This window comes from Panulirus ornatus, chromosome 15 (genome assembly GCF_036320965.1).
Source record: "Panulirus ornatus isolate Po-2019 chromosome 15, ASM3632096v1, whole genome shotgun sequence".
NCBI classification, from domain to species: Eukaryota; Metazoa; Arthropoda; class Malacostraca; order Decapoda; family Palinuridae; genus Panulirus; species Panulirus ornatus.
Window position 1 is genome coordinate 32,700,489 of NC_092238.1, and position 17,519 is coordinate 32,718,007.

The 17,519-nt window shown below is 38.0% G+C and overlaps 1 protein-coding gene across 2 annotated transcripts; it reads left to right on the forward strand.

Moving 5' to 3' along the window:
- Positions 1-6,075: 6,075 nt before the first annotated feature.
- Positions 6,076-16,961, forward strand: LOC139753833 (store-operated calcium entry-associated regulatory factor-like). Of its 2 annotated transcripts, none has more exons than XM_071670739.1 (4): positions 6,076-6,225; positions 8,701-8,872; positions 9,160-9,316; positions 11,884-16,961. In XM_071670739.1, the coding sequence occupies exons 2-4, from the start codon at positions 8,722-8,724 to the stop codon at positions 12,623-12,625; spliced, it is 1,050 nt and encodes a 349-aa protein (XP_071526840.1). In that variant the 5' UTR covers positions 6,076-6,225; positions 8,701-8,721; the 3' UTR covers positions 12,626-16,961. The 2 variants fall into 2 exon arrangements, with proteins under 2 accessions (XP_071526840.1, XP_071526841.1); XM_071670740.1 differs by having other exon boundaries at positions 6,217-6,313.
- Positions 16,962-17,519: the final 558 nt, after the last annotated feature.

Below are 17,519 nucleotides of genomic sequence, written 5' to 3' on the forward strand. Positions count from 1 at the left end.
GGCACGCCCCCTCGCCCACATGCAGTTACCGCTTAAGTCTCCCGTGGACAAGCTAAAGCACATATGACCCACGGACATGCACGTATCTCAACATATACATATGTAGAAAAGAATCAACGCACGTTGCAGCAGCTATACATCAGAGAAAAGATGGCAGGTAAGATGAGACGAGGAATTTATTCTGATGGGATGAGTTGCTTAGTTTCCAATGTGTCAGTGGCGCTGCTTGGCAAAGCCGAGAAGAGCCTAGCTTCACTAACCACGGTGTTGCCTCAGTAACGGGCTCCAAGTGGAGGATTATAATGTACCCAAAGCGTTGATTCTGCAAGCAACTGCCAGAATGTTCATTCGTGCGGATGAGAGACCAACAGAATACGTCCTGGTGGTGTCGTGGGGAGGTTTTGAAGTACGATAACCTAAAATGAATCTGCGTCATTATGTGCCCTTATTGAGGGCCAAATCTAGGCTATAAACACATAGAAGGCGTACATGATTGTATTGTTACTTTCAGATAATCACCTTTAACTTGTTTTTTTTTTTCTCCTATCAATTTTCGTCAGTTTTCCATGTTTTTGTTGAACTCTGCACTAGAGTGTCTGGGGTACCTGACCTGCGCGGAACTCGGTCTTGTCACATTCAGTCACTTTTGTTCTTGGTGTTTAAACTTTGCTTAGGCGGCAACCAAGCTCACCACATACACGACATATCCTTTGACAAATGTTCCATCGTTGCAGAACTTGCAGTAGGATTTTCGTTCCAGTGTAGTTAGCACAAATGAGGATTAAATAAGTGAAAACTACTTGCTTGACGTGGCAATCAAACTGATTTATCTAAGGTATGCTGGTATTAGAAATTATTATATTTAGAGTATCGTCAGTTGAAAAATTAATCACTGTGGTTTAAAAGGACAACAAACATGGTTGTAATAATAGCAGAAATGGGAATTGAAGTGTCATTAGACTCAGGCCTTTCGGGTCCTCGTCTGTTCACTCCCACCACATCTCGCCGCAACATCCTCCCTCACCACCATCATTCCTTCTCTCCCTGGCTACCTTACCTTCTCTCAGCACCACCACGCCTTACCGCCCCTCACAGGACATGACTCCCCTAGTCTCTGGCCACCACAACCTGAACGGCAAATGGCGTTGTTCAGTGACAACATTCACCCTGCAGTTTTCCCTCTCATACTGCCAACACAGCCTTCCTGCAGAATGAAAAACTTCCATGAAAATATTTCTCCCAAACAGCTACCCAGTACTTTCTGTTCTGCCAAGGTAACATGACTGAGCCTTATAGGGAAAAATTCTCGCTTGGCCACTCCTCTGTTCCTTCTTTTGGAAAAGTAAAAACAGGAGTGAGGATTTCCAGCCCCCAGTTTCCACCCCTTTTAGTCGCCTTCTACGACACGCATGGAATACTTGGGAAGTATTGTTTCTCCCCTACCCCCAGGGATATATATATATATATATATATATATATATATATATATATATATATATATATATATATATATATAATACAATACATGATCGCCGTTTCCCAAGCTAGTAAGATAGCGCCATGAACAGATGAAGGCCGCATTCGCTCACATCCATTCTCTAGCTGTCATTTGCAATACGCCGAAACCATAACCCCACTATCCACAACCAGGCCTCAAAACTTCCATGTTTTTTCCCGGCCATTTCACGTCGACCCCTGTATACCGCAAGGTTACATTTCACTCTATCCCGTGCACGGCTTTCCCACTATTGCATGTTCAAGTCCCTATCACTCAAAATCCTCATCTACAGCTCATGCCTCGCATTCAAACAACATTGATGGGACCACTATACCTTCAAACATGCCCATATTTGTCCTAGATGAAGACCTCTCCACATTCTCCGATGCTCCCGGAACTTCTCCCCCCTCAAGCAACCTACGATCCATTTCCGCTTCTATGGTTCCATTTGCTGCCATGTCCACTCTCAATCCCTTTTCCACTTCTCCAATTTTCCCCATTCTAACTCACCCCAACTAACCTGTTCTTATACCCTGCCAAACCTGACACCTTGTTTTGGTTCTCATATACCCCCCCTCACCACAAATTGAACAACCATAGATGTAATAATAATAGTGACAGTCCACTAACTAGCTAAGCACTCAGACTGAACATATAGACTGATTGTGAGTGACCTTGCTCGTGGTAATGGGTAGCTACGCTTCCTCCTCCACCCTCACCAAATATGTCACAAGACGCCACTACGCACCAGCTGCTCTCCTGGGAACCGCACGGGCTTCACATTATTGCGTGTGAAATTTTTAAGTGACGTTCTTTCGGAAATAATTCCCAACAGTGGTGCTCGTGATTTAGTATATATATATATATATATATATATATATATATATATATATATATATATATATATATATATATATATTCATATATATATATATTCATACTATTAGACATTTTCCGCGTTAGCAAGGTAGCGTTGAGAACAGAGGACTGAGCCTTTGAGGGAAATCCTCACTTGGACTCCTTCTCTGTTCCTTCTTTTGGAAAATTAAAAACGAGAGGGGAGGATTTCCAGCTCCCCGCTCCGCCCCCTTTTAGTCGCCTTCTACGACACGTGAGGAATACGTGGGAAGTATTCTTTCTCCCCTATCCCCAGGGATAATATATATATATATATATATATATATATATATATATATATATATATATATATATATATTATCCCTGGGGATAGGGGATTAAGAATACTTCCCACGTATTCCCTGCGTGTCGTAGAAGGCGACTAAAAGGGGAGGGAGCGGGGGGCTGGAAATCCTCCCCTCTCTTTTTTTTTTTTTTTATTTTCCAAAAGAAGGAACAGAGAATTGGGCCAGGTGAGGGTATTCCCTCAAAGGCCCAGTCCTCTGTTCTTAATGCTACCTCGCTAACGCGGGAAATGGATAGCACTACTACTGAAGTAGTTGTGGGAATGTGTGAAATAGTTCAGGAAGTGAGCTACACATTGATGTTGGTAAAGATGTTATTGGATTGCGAGAGATGGGAGCCTATAAGTGCTTATGTAGCTGGCCATAAGAAAGAAAGATGATGAGAGGCAAGTGTTCTGGAAGCAGGTGAGTGAGCATGTCAGCGATTTTGATGCGAGAGATCGAGTGCTGGTGATGGGTGATTTAAATGATGGTGAGGTGTGAGGCAATTGATGATATAGTAAGTGAACAGGGGGATATTCAGTGACTGAACAGTACTGATGAACAACCTGTGGAGTTGTTTGCGGAAAAATGGACTAGTGATTAGGAATACCTGGTTTAAGAAGAGGGACATAAATTAGTTAATGCAGGTGAGTAGCAAGATAGGAAGAAGGCATTATCGGATTGCATACTAAGTGATAGCTGTGCAAAAGAGATTCTTTGGATGTGAATGTGTTGACAAGGGGCAGCTGGTGGGATGTCTGATCATTACTTACTGGTGGCAAGGGTGAATGTTTGTTGAGGTTTTCTCCGAAAGGAGGAAGTGCTCTTTTGTGAGAAGAGGATAGTAAAAGTAAGCGAGCTTAAAAAGACGTATGTGTGTGTGTGTGTGTGTGTGTGTGTGTGTGAGGAAATACCCGAAGAGATTGAGTGTAGAATGGCAAAATGTGAGAGTAAACGAAGCAAGTGAGGAATGAATGCGAGACATGCAGCCCTGGCATGTGCGAGAGGAGAGTGTGCATGCCTTGGGTGAGAGGCGTGCAGGTGAAAGGGTAGTGAGTGGTGGGATGATGAAGTCACGTTGGTAGAGAAAGAGAAAAGAGAGGTGTACGTTCGGTGCTTATAGGGAATGAATGGTTGGGAAATGTACAAGACAAAGCGGAGGAGGTCAAGAGGAAAGTGCATGGGTCAGAGCGGCAGGAGGTCAAGAGGAAAGTGCAAGGTTGAGAATTAGGGAATATGAGAGTTGGGGATAAACGAGTATCCGTAAAATTCAAGGAGAATCAAATGTGAGAAATGAGAAAAACAAGAGAACAAATGAGAACATCGGTGAACGGTGGCAAATGAGGAAGCGGTAACAGTTAGTGATGAGGTGAGGTGAAGTGAGTGTTTTGAAGGATTGTTGAATGCTTTTGATGACAGGATGGCATTTGTAAGGTGTCGGGGTAGAATGTAAAGTGAGAAATTCAAATCCTCAACTGCCATATTACTCTTCGCGTTTAATACCCTGGTTCTTGCATCAAAACTGCTGACACACTCACTCAGCTACTCCCAAGTCACTTGTTTCTCTTCATCTTTCTCATGGCCAGGTGCATGAGCACTGATGATCACCCATCTCTCGTAATCCACTTTCATTTTTACCTATACATCAATCTGATGCTCATTTCCTTACACTCTTTCTCACATTTCCACAACTCCTGCTTCAAATATTCGTATTTGCCCTTCCTAAACTATCACCCTTACACTAATACCATTAACTTTACCCTTAAGATATTTCCAAACCATTCTCCCACCTTAACCTTGAGCTTTGTTTTACCCAAAAAACATTCATGTTCCTTTCCTCGAACATACAATTTGTCTCTCCCTTCCTCTTATCTTGGTTACATCCAAATACATTCAGACACGACAGATTGAGGAGGATTAATGCTCCTTGCTAAGCTCTTTTTACTGTTCCATCTTTAGAAACGGAATAGTTGGCCAGCCCTCCGCTCCTATTGGCCACCTTCCACGAAACGCAGGTAATACGTTAGTTCATATTGTTTCTCTCCTTACACTTGGCTAAATATATAAGCACTCACAACCACACAAGAAAAGAAAATTGACATAAACATGTAGGGAATAACCATATTCTCCACTTGGAAATCCCATGTAATCCACGTCACAACTCGGCTACCCAAAAGCTGGGTGTTGTATAGATGCAATAATTTTTCGTGTGAGCAATATTTCTAGTCTTACAGGGAGTTTAATCGCGCAAATATGGAACCCTACTCACACATCTGGGGGAGGCTCATTCCCCCCACCTCTCTATTAACTAAATTTGAATCAAAAGTCGTCTGTCTCATTAATACTCGAAATATCACCTTTCTTCAACCTTCCCATTTCGTACGACGCGACATTTTCGCTCTTCCTATGTTCTCCAAGTATCATTTTGTCCATTGATCGTGTAAACTGTCTATATCTGTTGCCATCGTATGTCAGTGAGCATGACAGGAGAGTGATTGTATCATGCTCTGTAATATTCATTTTTTTCTCCACTGCATCGAGTTAATTTAACTTTATCATCTCGTAATATATATTTTTGCTTTCAGGGTCTATTCCATGTTTCCTAACTAGATTCGTTTATTGCATCATGATTTATCCTATGCAATGCTTTGGAACAAGGCAATACGATAAGGGTAACAGCTCCAAAAAAACGCGACCAATAACAACAGTTGTTCATAAATTGTACATTTGATGTATGGGACGGGTTTTGGATTCATGACTTTCAGGTGCCAATAGGCACCAAATCTAACAGCATACATATAAGCTGTCAGCCACTAGCTAATTCTTCTGTCGGATCCTTAAGTGAGTGTCTAGAGCAAATTAAAGTGCTGCAGTGGGATACACAGTAAGACTGCCTGCCTTTCAGCCACCAACTGTTGTGTTACACACTGTAACGTGGCAGATAACAGTCGTTTTGGCCTGAAGGGAAACACCATGGGACGATAGGAAGAGACCCACAACTATACAATTCACCATTATAATATGGCTCACTTGCTTTCAGGCAAGAATCCACAATCGAACACACACACACACACACACACAGACAATAAATATGATTGGAGTGATAAAGAGTAATAGTGATGGAAAACTTCAGTGAACGAGCATGACAGACAAAAATGAAAGATAGCAAAAGCAAGAGTAAGTGGCGAGGAGAAGCGAAATAGAAAGCAAAAGTGAAAGCGGGAAAGCAGTAAGAGAAAATTAAGAGCATGACTCTGAAAATGCAAAAATAAATGAAGAAGAATGATAATACAAGAACTAAAAAAAAAAGAGGAAAGGAAATCCTGAAGTTTGTAACTTGGGAGAGGAATGAGCAAAGGATCCCTGTTAAAAGTAGCCAATGAACGACAGACTAGTATCATGACGTCACCATGACGACATGTATTGTTCGCGTCACCTGATATAATGTTTTCATCAGCTCACAAGTAATCTTAAGATCTCATAGACGTACATGTTGGTAATTCTACAACAAGGACAAGCTAATCCCTCGTTATTCAGTGAAAGGTATGTTGTCTGAGAGTAATTAAGTGTTGCTGTGAGTGTTGACACCTCTTCCCCATTGAGTCCAGTTATAACCAACAGTAAAACGAAGGTGAATGATGATCAAGCTCATGATATTCTGTAGGACTATATACCGGTATCAGTGCCATTATATCTTGTGGGTCAAAGTGTATTTGAGGTTTACAGCGATATTTACTTACAAGTGTGGACATAAATCGCATTAAAACTTGTTGTTGCAATGTCGAACAGGTACAGGATAAAGGTATATAGTTATTGCAGACAGGTGCGGGGATGTAGACTGTAGAACATGATTTATTATGTTGAGCAGAGTTGACTGCATTAAGAATAGAAAAAGACCTATAGCTCTTAATTTTTACTTCTACCATTATCGTGCGAAGTAAAGGTAGTTTTTTTTGGGAAGGGAAGGCTTTAAAGTTAAGGGAAAATGTAGGTTTAAGAATATGATAAAGTATTGTTTTCAGTATGTAGAATAAGCAGCCTTGGGTATTGAGTGATTTTGTTTTGTAATAGGTTCTAATTTAGGGATCATCACAGAAATAACTTAGGTAGAAATGGAAATTACTGGATTCCTGATATATGTAGAACTGATGTAGACTAGGTGCTTGGTCTGGGGTTATTGTTTTTAATCCTTTGGCAATTGATAATGATAGTGGGTTGAGCAATGATGACCTGGGAGAATTTAAGGGTAAAGATTATTGGAATGGTCTTAGAAATCAACAATATGTGAAAACCAACCAAACGTTTATTACTATTGACCTAAATTTACTTTTTCAGTAAAAATATGAATGAAATATTTTAATTCTTATACTAGGAGGTTTATTTGTTGACTGTGTTGTCTCCAGCACTGGGTTAACCATAAGGCTATAACCCTAGGCCCTCGTATTTTTTGGCCCAGTTGTTATCGTAAATTCTAAGCTTGGTCGCAAAGTTGGTTAAGAGATGTGGACCTTCATAATTATATCTTCAGAGGTGGAAGAAGATTAATTATTTTGAATGCAATGTGATGGAATGTTTCCCAAATGTAGAAACAAAATCTCAGCTGTATTTTTCATTAATGTCACTAATTAGAGGGCACTACTTTTTTTTAAAAGGACATTGTCATACAGATCACCATTGTTCATGACCATCTCATTGTTAGGTCAGTAAATTTTGATATTATTCATGACTATGCCACAGCTAAGGCAAGGAAGAAAACAATCTTCATTTGAATTTATAGGTTTGGAGAATGTTATATGATATAGATTAAAGTCAAGAAAAAAAGAAACAATTCCTATTTACATTGTATGCTGTTTATCGAAATTAGTGTATATAACTTAGAATTTTTTACCTAAATTTAGATAAATATGCATTTTTCTTTGAAGATTTTATGAATTATACACTGTATAAACTGTGAGTTTGAATGGAGAAAACTTTGAGGAAGTGAAGTGTTTTAGATTCCCCGGAGTGGACACGGTGAAGTGTTTTAGATACTTGGGAGTGGACATGACAGCAACTGGAATTATGGTAACTGAAGTGAGTTGTAGGGTTGGATGAAGGGACGAAGGTACTGTGAACATTGATGAATATGTGGAAAGCGAAATATTTGTTAGGATGTGCATGTTTGAATTTATAGAAGTCCCAGTGTTGTATGTATGTGAAATGTAGGCTATGGACGAGAATATACAGATGAAGATGAAAGTGTTGGAAATGAAATTCTTGAGGACAACATATGGTGTGAGAAGGGTTGTTCAAGTAAGAAAGTATAAGCGAGAGATGTGGTAATAAGAAGAGTGATCAAGAGAGCTGAAGAAGGGGCGTTGAAACTGTTTGGACATATGTAGAGTATGAGTTGAGAGGTTGACAGAAGAGGAGACAAGGAGAATGTGGAGGCCAAATTGGTGATGGAAGGATAGAGTGGAAAAGGAAGGCTTTGAATGCTTGGAGCCTGAAACAAGCAGGAGGGTGTAAGGCATGCATGGGATAGAATGAATTGGAATAATGTGTGATACAAGGGGCGATGTACTATCAGTGGATTGAATTAGGGCACATGAAACAGCTTGGGGAAACCATGAAAAAGTTTGTGGGGCTTGGTTGTGGCTGTGGCTATAGTTCATTTCTTTGCCAGTTCCTATTGCTGCCTCACCAATGAAGGCAATGGCAAACATGTAAAAAATATTTTTGCATGGGTTTTTATTTATTGAGGAGAGAATAGAACATGCTTTCCTTGTAATGTGGCATTTAGAACACCATGAACAGAAAGCTTTGTTGTAATTTCATCCTCGATTTGCTCTGTTTAGGTTGAGAAAAGTGTCATATCTTATTTTCTTTGTCTCAGAGTTAGTGATGAATTTAGCCTATTATTATATCATTCTTATTTGTGTTGAAATAAGAATTATTAATGACATTTACTTTAATTTTCTAGCTTCAGTTAAATAAAAAAGACGTGTATCTTGATACTTTTGACATTATTTCTTTCAGGAATAACATCATTACGGAAAGATGAGACAAATAAGGATGATAACAGCTTTGGGACTGCTTTTGATTGCATGTGCTCCCATACCTGTGATGGCTGCATGGGGCACTAGTTCTGACAGTGTTTTGTTGAAAGATATAGAAGTGCTTACCTTGTACAGTGGTAAGATGACAAAAGGTTAGTTTAAGATGTCTCTATTAAGGTTTGTTATTGTACATTATTGTTGATGGTGTTTGCTATATAAAAGCTACTTATTGAGTAAGTGATAATATTGCCATGTGCTTCCAAGTTCATGGGATTTGTTGAATTTAATCACTTACTTAAGAAACTCTTTGCAGTTTGTGAAAATGCATTGTTCTCATAAGATTAAATGTTTTATAAAGAAACCCTTTGCAGTTTATGAATGGAGAATGGGTTTTTCATGGGAGATCATTTTTTTTTTTTTTTTTTGTGTGTGTGCACAGGAGGTCGTTCATCGCCAGTGCCTCAGCTGGAATGTGTTAAAGGTGGAACTGCCCCGTGTGATGCCTTCCGTCCCCGTGTGGTGCAGTGTTACAATCGGGGATGGGATGGGGTTGATGTGCAGTGGGAGTGTAAGACTGACATGGACAATGCATTTAGGTATGTAAACCCTCTTCATGAAAATAAGTGAGTAGAATTAAAATGTGTGTATTAGAAAAAGTAGTTTACCCACTAAACAGCCTGATAAGTATCTGAAATAGCATTTGCTCATTAAAATTTTGAAACTGTCTCATCCTCAAAATAAGGTGTATCCATAAGGATTTACTGTTCACCTTCATGTTTTTAAGGCTTGCTGACACTTTGTTAAGAGACCTAGCAACCATACAGGAACCCCCACAATTATGCACTGTCATGAGGAAGTGGTGCCCGTCTTTTAGCTGACGCATTCTATCACTGATCTGAACTTTCACAATACAGACTTTTTAACTGTTGCTGCTATTGGTTTTTCAACCCATAACCATAACGTCTGGACTTTAGAAATGTTGGATACATATCCATTCCCTTTGTTTCATAGCATGAATTGTAAGTTCTTTTTCATGTAGTGCTGCATAACATGGAAGTGCAACTGGTCATTTAGTCTAACAGTGTAGTGATGAATAATTATTAATTCATCATGCTATATTGATGCAGCAGTTTCAGCTACTTTGCTCAAGTTTTTAAGTCCTTTTTCCATATCAGCTTATGTATTGTAGAGTACTTTTTATTGGAATTGTCATTACAGTAGATAGCAGTGATTTGGAGCAGTGCCACCATCTCAATTCTTGAATAGGGATGTAGGGAGGAATTTCATTCTGGCACTACCTTATTTAACAATGTTACTGCTTCCCCATGCTGAGATGCTGCATAGTTTTGAATTGAGAAAATTTATATCCCATGTTCAGTGTGGACAGGCAAATGGGGAATTGGTAACAGGTAGTGATGAGGTAAGGAGATGGAGTGAGTATTTTAAAGGACTATTGAATGTGCTTGATGTTAAGGTGGCAGATGTAGGGTGTTTGGGTCGGGGTGGTATGTGAAGCGAGAGTCACGAAAAGTGGTTTGATGAAGAGAGGAGATGGTGAAGTGTGGCAAAGCATCTGGAATTGACAGTATTCTAGATGAATTCTTAAGAAAGGGGAGAACTTTGTTGATGATTGGTATGTTAAGATTATCAGCGTAAGTATGGATTATAGTGAGGTGCCTGATGATTGTCAGAGTGCATGTACTGTGCCATTACATAAAGGTGAATATTTGAACCACTGAGGTATAATTCTGCTGAATGTATCTGTTAAGTTGTATGGGAGAGTGGTCATTGAGAGGGTGAAGGCATGTACAGAGCATTAAACTAAAGAGGAACAATGTGGTTTCAGGAGTGACAGAGGATGTGTGGATCATGTTTATTTTAAAGAATGTGTGAGAGATAGTTGGAGAAACAGAAAGATTTGTATATGGCATTTATGGATCTATACAAGGTATATGATAAAGTTGATATAGTTGCATTTTAGAAGGCCTTATGAGCATATGGTTTGCAAGGAAAGCTACTAGAAGCATTGAAAACTTTTTATGAAGAAAGTAAGTCATGTGCAAGTAAGTAGAGAGGAGGGTAAGTGGTTCCAGGTGAAGTTGGGTATGTGTAGATGTCACCATACATGTTTAATTTGTTTCTGGATGAGGTGGTTAGGGACTTAAATGCAAGGGCCTTGAAGATAAGGGCAATTATGCATTTTGTAAGGGGTAGGGCCTGGGAATTGAGTCATTTGTTTAATGATGTCACATCTCCAGTGGCAGATTACAGTGAGAAACTGCAAAAGTTGGTTTCTGAGTTTGGGAGTGTGTAAAAGGAGGAATTTGAGAATAAATGTGAACAAAAGCAAGGATGTTTGAATAGGGAAAATTTGGAGGAAGCATTTTAGATGCCTGAGGGTGCACATGGCAGTGAATGGAACCATGGAGGTGTAAGTCCTGGGTTGTGTTAGGGAGCAAAGGTTGTAGAAACTTTGAGAAATGTGTAGAAACAGAGGTCAATAACTAGGAGGGCAAAAGTGGGTATATTTTAAGTTACAGTAGTTCTAGTGATGTTGTATGGATAGGCCAAATTGAAGATGGATGGATGGAGTGAAAAAGGTTTTGAGTGGTCATGGTCTGAAGATGCAGGAAGATGAAAGGCCTGCAGGGGATGGAGTGAATAGGAGATGTGGTTTACAGGGGATGATGTGCTATCATTGGACAAAACCATGGCTTATGAAGTAGCTGGGGGAAGCCACAAAAAGGTCTGTGGGGCCTGTTTGTGGATCGGGAGCTGTGGCTTCGGTCCATTACACGTGGCAGCTAGAGAATGGATGTCAGCTAATGAGGACTTTTCTTTGTCTGTTCTTAGCACTACCTCTCAAATGTGGGAAATGGCAGACAAGTATGAAGTTCTTACTTTGATGTAATAGGGGTTTGGAAGTAACAGGATTATCCCCCCCCCCCCCTGATTGGGAGCAAGTATGGTTGGAGATCCCACAACCCAACATTTTTATGTATAAGTTCTTCACATGATTTATTTGTAGTTTACTATTTTGTGAGAGTTTCAGGAACTATTAGGATCCTCTATAGTAATTTTGCAGCAGTTTTCCTGTTTGATATTAGTTCCATGACAATATATACTTTTCCATTGACTAATGTTTATATCTTTCATTCATTAGGTTTGGTGACATTGAAGTAACATGTGAGGGTTACAGCCATCGGGATGACCCATATGTCTTGAAAGGATCATGTGGCCTGAGATACTCCATAGACTACACTAAAGAGGGCCTCAATCAGCAGCAAGGACATCAGCATAATTACTATGGTGAAAAGAGCACTGGCTATGGATATCATTCTTATGAGAAGTCACATCAGCCTCAGGAATTGTCTCATGGAAGTTCCCTTGCCAATTTTATTGTTGTAATTGCTGTACTTGTGATGTGTTGGGCTTTCTACAAAACTTGTATTGAATCTTCACATCATGTAGGCCAGGATGCTCGTAGTACAACCAATGATGATTACCCAACAGGTGGTGGTGGAGGTGGAGGTGGTTATGGATGGTTTGGTCAAGGTGGAGGTACACATCCCTCAGCCCCACCACCTCCACCATATGAAGATGATGCTTCTTGCAGAAACCGCAGGAATGCAAGTGCATCAAGTACTGGCTTAGGTGGGGGTGGTGGAGGCTTTTGGACAGGTGCAGCAGCTGGTGGGTTGCTTGGATATATGTTTGGTAACAGAGGCACTGGTTATGGAGGTTATGGCCAGGCTAACCGTGGTAGCTGGTTCTCAGGGTCAGGTATGGGGTCTAGTTGGCAAGGTGGTGGAGGTGGCTTCCATAGCAGTCATCGTGGTGGTAATGGAGGCAGCTCTACAGGAACTCGTACAGCATCTGGCTTTGGAGGTACTAGTCGACGGTAGCTTTTGGGTTATATTTTGGAAATAATAGATATAGATAAGGATCCAAGAATAGATTGGTTGAAAAGTCAAAGGACACATTACAGTAATATGATAAGGAAGTTAATTTTATGAATATATTTATATATGTGTGTTTGCCTATACGGAATGCAGTACTGACCCTTGAAATATACCAAATAAGTTAAGGGAAAATGTGAAGGATGAAAAATAAACTAGTGTAAAGTGTTATTATGGAGGAACCATCATTCTCATTCCTAAAGCCCATAGAAATGAAACAAAGGACCTAGAAATCAAAATATAAAAATACATATAATACACTTGATTGCTTTTGGAGATGTACAATGCAAGTGAGGAAAGCTTAGTATGAGATTATGATAACATAAAGAATACACCTCTGAATAATTTAAGGTGATCTATCATGAGGTAATTCAAGATAGACTTTAATGTGTGTAATAAGATTTTGAATGTTTATTAAACTTGGGTATAATTTTTGACAAAAGTCCAGGTGTGCATTATATGTACTGATGAAATTACGGTCTTTGATAATATTTTGTTATGAGAAAATCAGAAAAACAATTTCAGTTTCCAGATTGGCTCAAATAGTTCCTAACAATAAGAGTGGCCTTTACTGCTTGAAACTAATTTATAGTGCCACATAGATTTATATTGCATATTTGATATATCTACATGGCATTGAATATACAAAAGCATGAATTGAAAACCTAAAGCAACTTTAATGGAACTATTGGGAAGACTATGTAATGTTGCCTCCTAACATGATTAGGACTTATGGGCTCAGAGATAATGGTGGATTTGCAGAGTTGTTTAAAAAATTTAAATCTATATTTTTTTTCCTAAGAAATTTGAGATGAAAATATGCTAGAAGGAACTCGGATCATTGTTGTACAGATATTTGAATGTGGGAATATTCCTTTTTTTTAATAAAGACATATCAATACCAGCTTATCAGGGCATATATTGCATGAACTGAATTTATGATAGATGAAAGGCCTCTGACTACTATGATTGATTAAGAAAAACTCTCTAGCATATACAAAATGCTGATGTAAGCCATAGTTTTTTTGTGTTGACAGAACCCAAGCATACTTGAGCTTGATTAATAATCATTCAGAACACTATTCATGAATTGAGACTATGGGTAGGTAACCAAATTACCAACATTTCCTTCTAATAATATTGGATGCTTTTCGTAGACACACACACACAGACATTGACCATATGCTATCATCATCAATTCTAACTGAAATTTCCACATAATGGAAATTTCCGACACTGCTGGTAACCATCTTATTAGGCCTTCAATAGTAAAACTGCTGAAGAAATGTGGAATGATTTTGAATGCCATGTGTAAAGTCATAAGTTGTCAGTAAATGCAATGAGTATGATTTTAACAATATTGGATGAAAAATAGAACAATTATGTTGAAAGGAAAAAAGGTATTTCCCAAGTTTCAGGAAAGATGATGTTTTATGAATGGTTAAATTATATGAACCATATATTGTACATATTGTGTGTGGACGTGTTTGTATATACATGTGTATGTGGGTGGGTTGGGCCATTCTTTTGTCTGTTTCCTTGCGCTGTCTCACTAACGCGGGAGACAGAGACAAAGTATAATGATAAAAATGATATTGTACAACAATTTACTTGTATGTAACATGCTTCAGTCCTCAAAGATGGTGTACACAGTCTCTTCTTGGCATCCCTGCCCTTGCATAATTTCAACCTTGTCATGCTGACACCACCAGTAGTATCACTCCATTGTTTTGCAACCTCGTTCATAATATTTCCCATCCTTTTCTTCCTTTTACCTCACTAAATCCTTTCTTAGTCGTGTCTTTTTCTACATATTTTCAAACCACTTCAGTGTATCCTTCTTCAAAAGCATCCCTCTTTAGACATTCTCAGTTTTGAGTCTGGCCACTCCTTCCCCATATTTTGCAGTCTTTAATCATACTGGTACTGCAACCCATGTTTTATTCCCATACAAAGTACACTGAATTATATTTTCTGATGAGATGTGTCACATATGGCAAGCTAATGTTTGTTCATCTTGTAACTTTTCTTAGGCCTCTCATATGCAATGTACATTATCATTATCCAATACAAAATGAAGGAAGAGAATTTAAAAGTTTAAACATGCTGTCCTGCCAGATTACAGAGAGTTATAAGAAGTAAGTTTTATAAGTACTTATAATTATCCTTTGGATAATAACCAGATTCAGAATGTGTTACAAGTGTTGGAGAATGCATGGAAGTGGTTCCACCCACAGTTCGTACAAGAGGGGTTTTGAAAAATTATGAGTTTCACTGCCACTAGGTATATCATGCATAATCAGGACATAATCTTTAGGATTGTCGTAGGCATCTTTAAGTTAGTGAATATATTTTTATTTTGATATGATTAAGGATAGCTATAATTTTTAGTAACTAATAATAGTAACTGAGAAAGTTTTGACCTCTGTAGATTTGTACTGAAATGAAGCTAAGAGTGCAGGACATTTGAGATTTGCAATGAAATGTAGCTTAGAGTGCAGAACGTTTGATTACTATGTTTTCATAAGCAAAACTATTTTCGGAGCAGGGGACTGGGAATCCTCTCCTCCAGATTTTACTTTTCCAAAAGAGGGAACAGAGATGGGGGCCAAGTAAGAATTTTCTTTTTGAGGCTTAGCCCTCTGTTCTTAATGCTACCTTGCTAATGTGGGAAATGGCGAATATGTATGAGAAAAGCTTTTCCCGTGTATTCATTTTAACGTTTTCCTTAGATGTTCAGTGAAGTGTCTCCTACCAAACATTCTCATGCCATGCTCTCGGCACTTTGTAGATTTCTCTGATAAGGTACTCCCCTTACATAGACAGTTTTTACTACCATGTAAACTTTGTCCTTTATGCCTATTTTGTCCAGTTGCTTTCATTTGTCTATCCTATGCTTTTATCCCTATTACTTCTCTTTTGCACCTTTTACATCAGCTTTCTTTTTCATATATTGTATCTTTCTTCAAATTCTTCTCTATTTACACTGCAGAATCTTGACATTTCAGCCTCTAGTGCTCTACTAGCCATTGTACTCTTACAAACTTATGTATATATTTAAATGAATTTTTTTCCTACTTTTCTGGAAGCTCAGGGAATCTGGCTTTATATTAAAACTTTTTTTTAGATCTTTCAGCTTTGAAGTTTTTACAGAAAAACCTGTAGGTTTTGGATCTGCAGTTTGTAAGTTTTGTACATTTTATCAGATCCCATATCAGGATTCATTTATGAAATGGCTCCCATGCCTACAATGTAGAAAATAATAAAAAAAAAAAAAAATCGTAACATTTTACCGTTATAACAAATGTTAGGAGAATCAGATTTCTTTATAGTTTGTGATAATGTAAGTCATGATGCTTTAGATTTTTAAGTGACATCTAACTATGCAATGCTCTTAACATTTGCACATTACTTTAAACACTGTATCTTTCTGTTATAGCTTATGTTGAACTTGTAGATTTTTATATTTGGGTTATATTCATTGCCTTTTGACAATCAAGAGCCTTTGTTTCAGCTTTCAAATGACCATGGGGAAAATCTCTAGTTGTGAATACCGCTGAGTTTAGCAGCTTAATTATGTATATAACAAGTTTTCTCTGGATTAATTTTTTTGCAGTATTATAGCTATTTTCTAACAGAATACTTGTTTAAAATTCTTTAAATACAGCTTAAGAGATTTGCAGAGTGACATTTATATGAAAAAAAGATATAAAGTTAATTAATATCTTTGGTATTAGTATTCCATAGACTATGAGTGATTCTTTAACTGCTGTATTCAGATGGCTAAGTTTATTAACAGGTTTTCATTTTTTACATTGCATTTATGTACAGCAGATTATGCACAAATTGCGTACTCATTAGTGAAAGATTTTCATTGATTAGCTCTTCTGAGTTGCTGTTTTTTTATGTTCACTCAATATAAAATACCCATGTAAGTTGATGTTCAGTTTCTGAACGATGGTATTTCCCACTGGTAAGTGGCTTATTCTTGTTGCATTAGAATTTATAGTGCATACAGCATAGAACAAAGGTTTTGATGAAAGTTTTCATATGATTTGGTGAAGAGTACATATGTAATGTTCATTTCTCTCCCTTTAGTGATAATTATAAATCCAAATATATTTTATTTATTTTGAATCTACAATGATATGTATAAGGATGATATAATTATTGCTTTAAACATTGTGAAATTTAAAAAGTTTGTCATTATGTTCTTCAGATGTATTTGAATTACTTTATTATGCTATACAAGTTGTTTTCAAATATATGGAATGTTTTATTATCAGTATTCTGCTTTTCCTTTTTGTCACTGAGAGAATTTGAGACTATTCAGCATCATGTGAGCTCAAGATGTTTTTTATTTTTCTGTTTATTACATCTGATTTGCACCCCTTTCACCTAAATAAAGGATACTTGTGTGACCTTAGTCAATTATAGTTATTCTTGGCTTTGACAATTTAAATGGTGTAACATGTTACAGAAGAAGTATGATCAGTGAGTTTATTTTGTTAACTTTTGAAATACTGGAAGATTATTTATCTACCTATCTACAGGTGGTATAATTAAAATTTTTCTCCATTTTCATGGGGTAGATTAGGTGCATACAGCCTCTTCACTCCTACACATCCTCAACTTGTATCAATAGTCATGAGACTGAAAGTCCTTATTCACACCACCTCTGTGTTCAGTCCTTCCAGTGAAATAGATCCTAGAATTTTTTCCTAATTTAAGCAGGTGGATCAGGTGCATATAGCCCCTTCACTCCTACACATCCTTAACCTGTATCAATAATCATGTAACTAAAAGTCCTCATTCATACCACCTCTTTGTTCAAATTGCT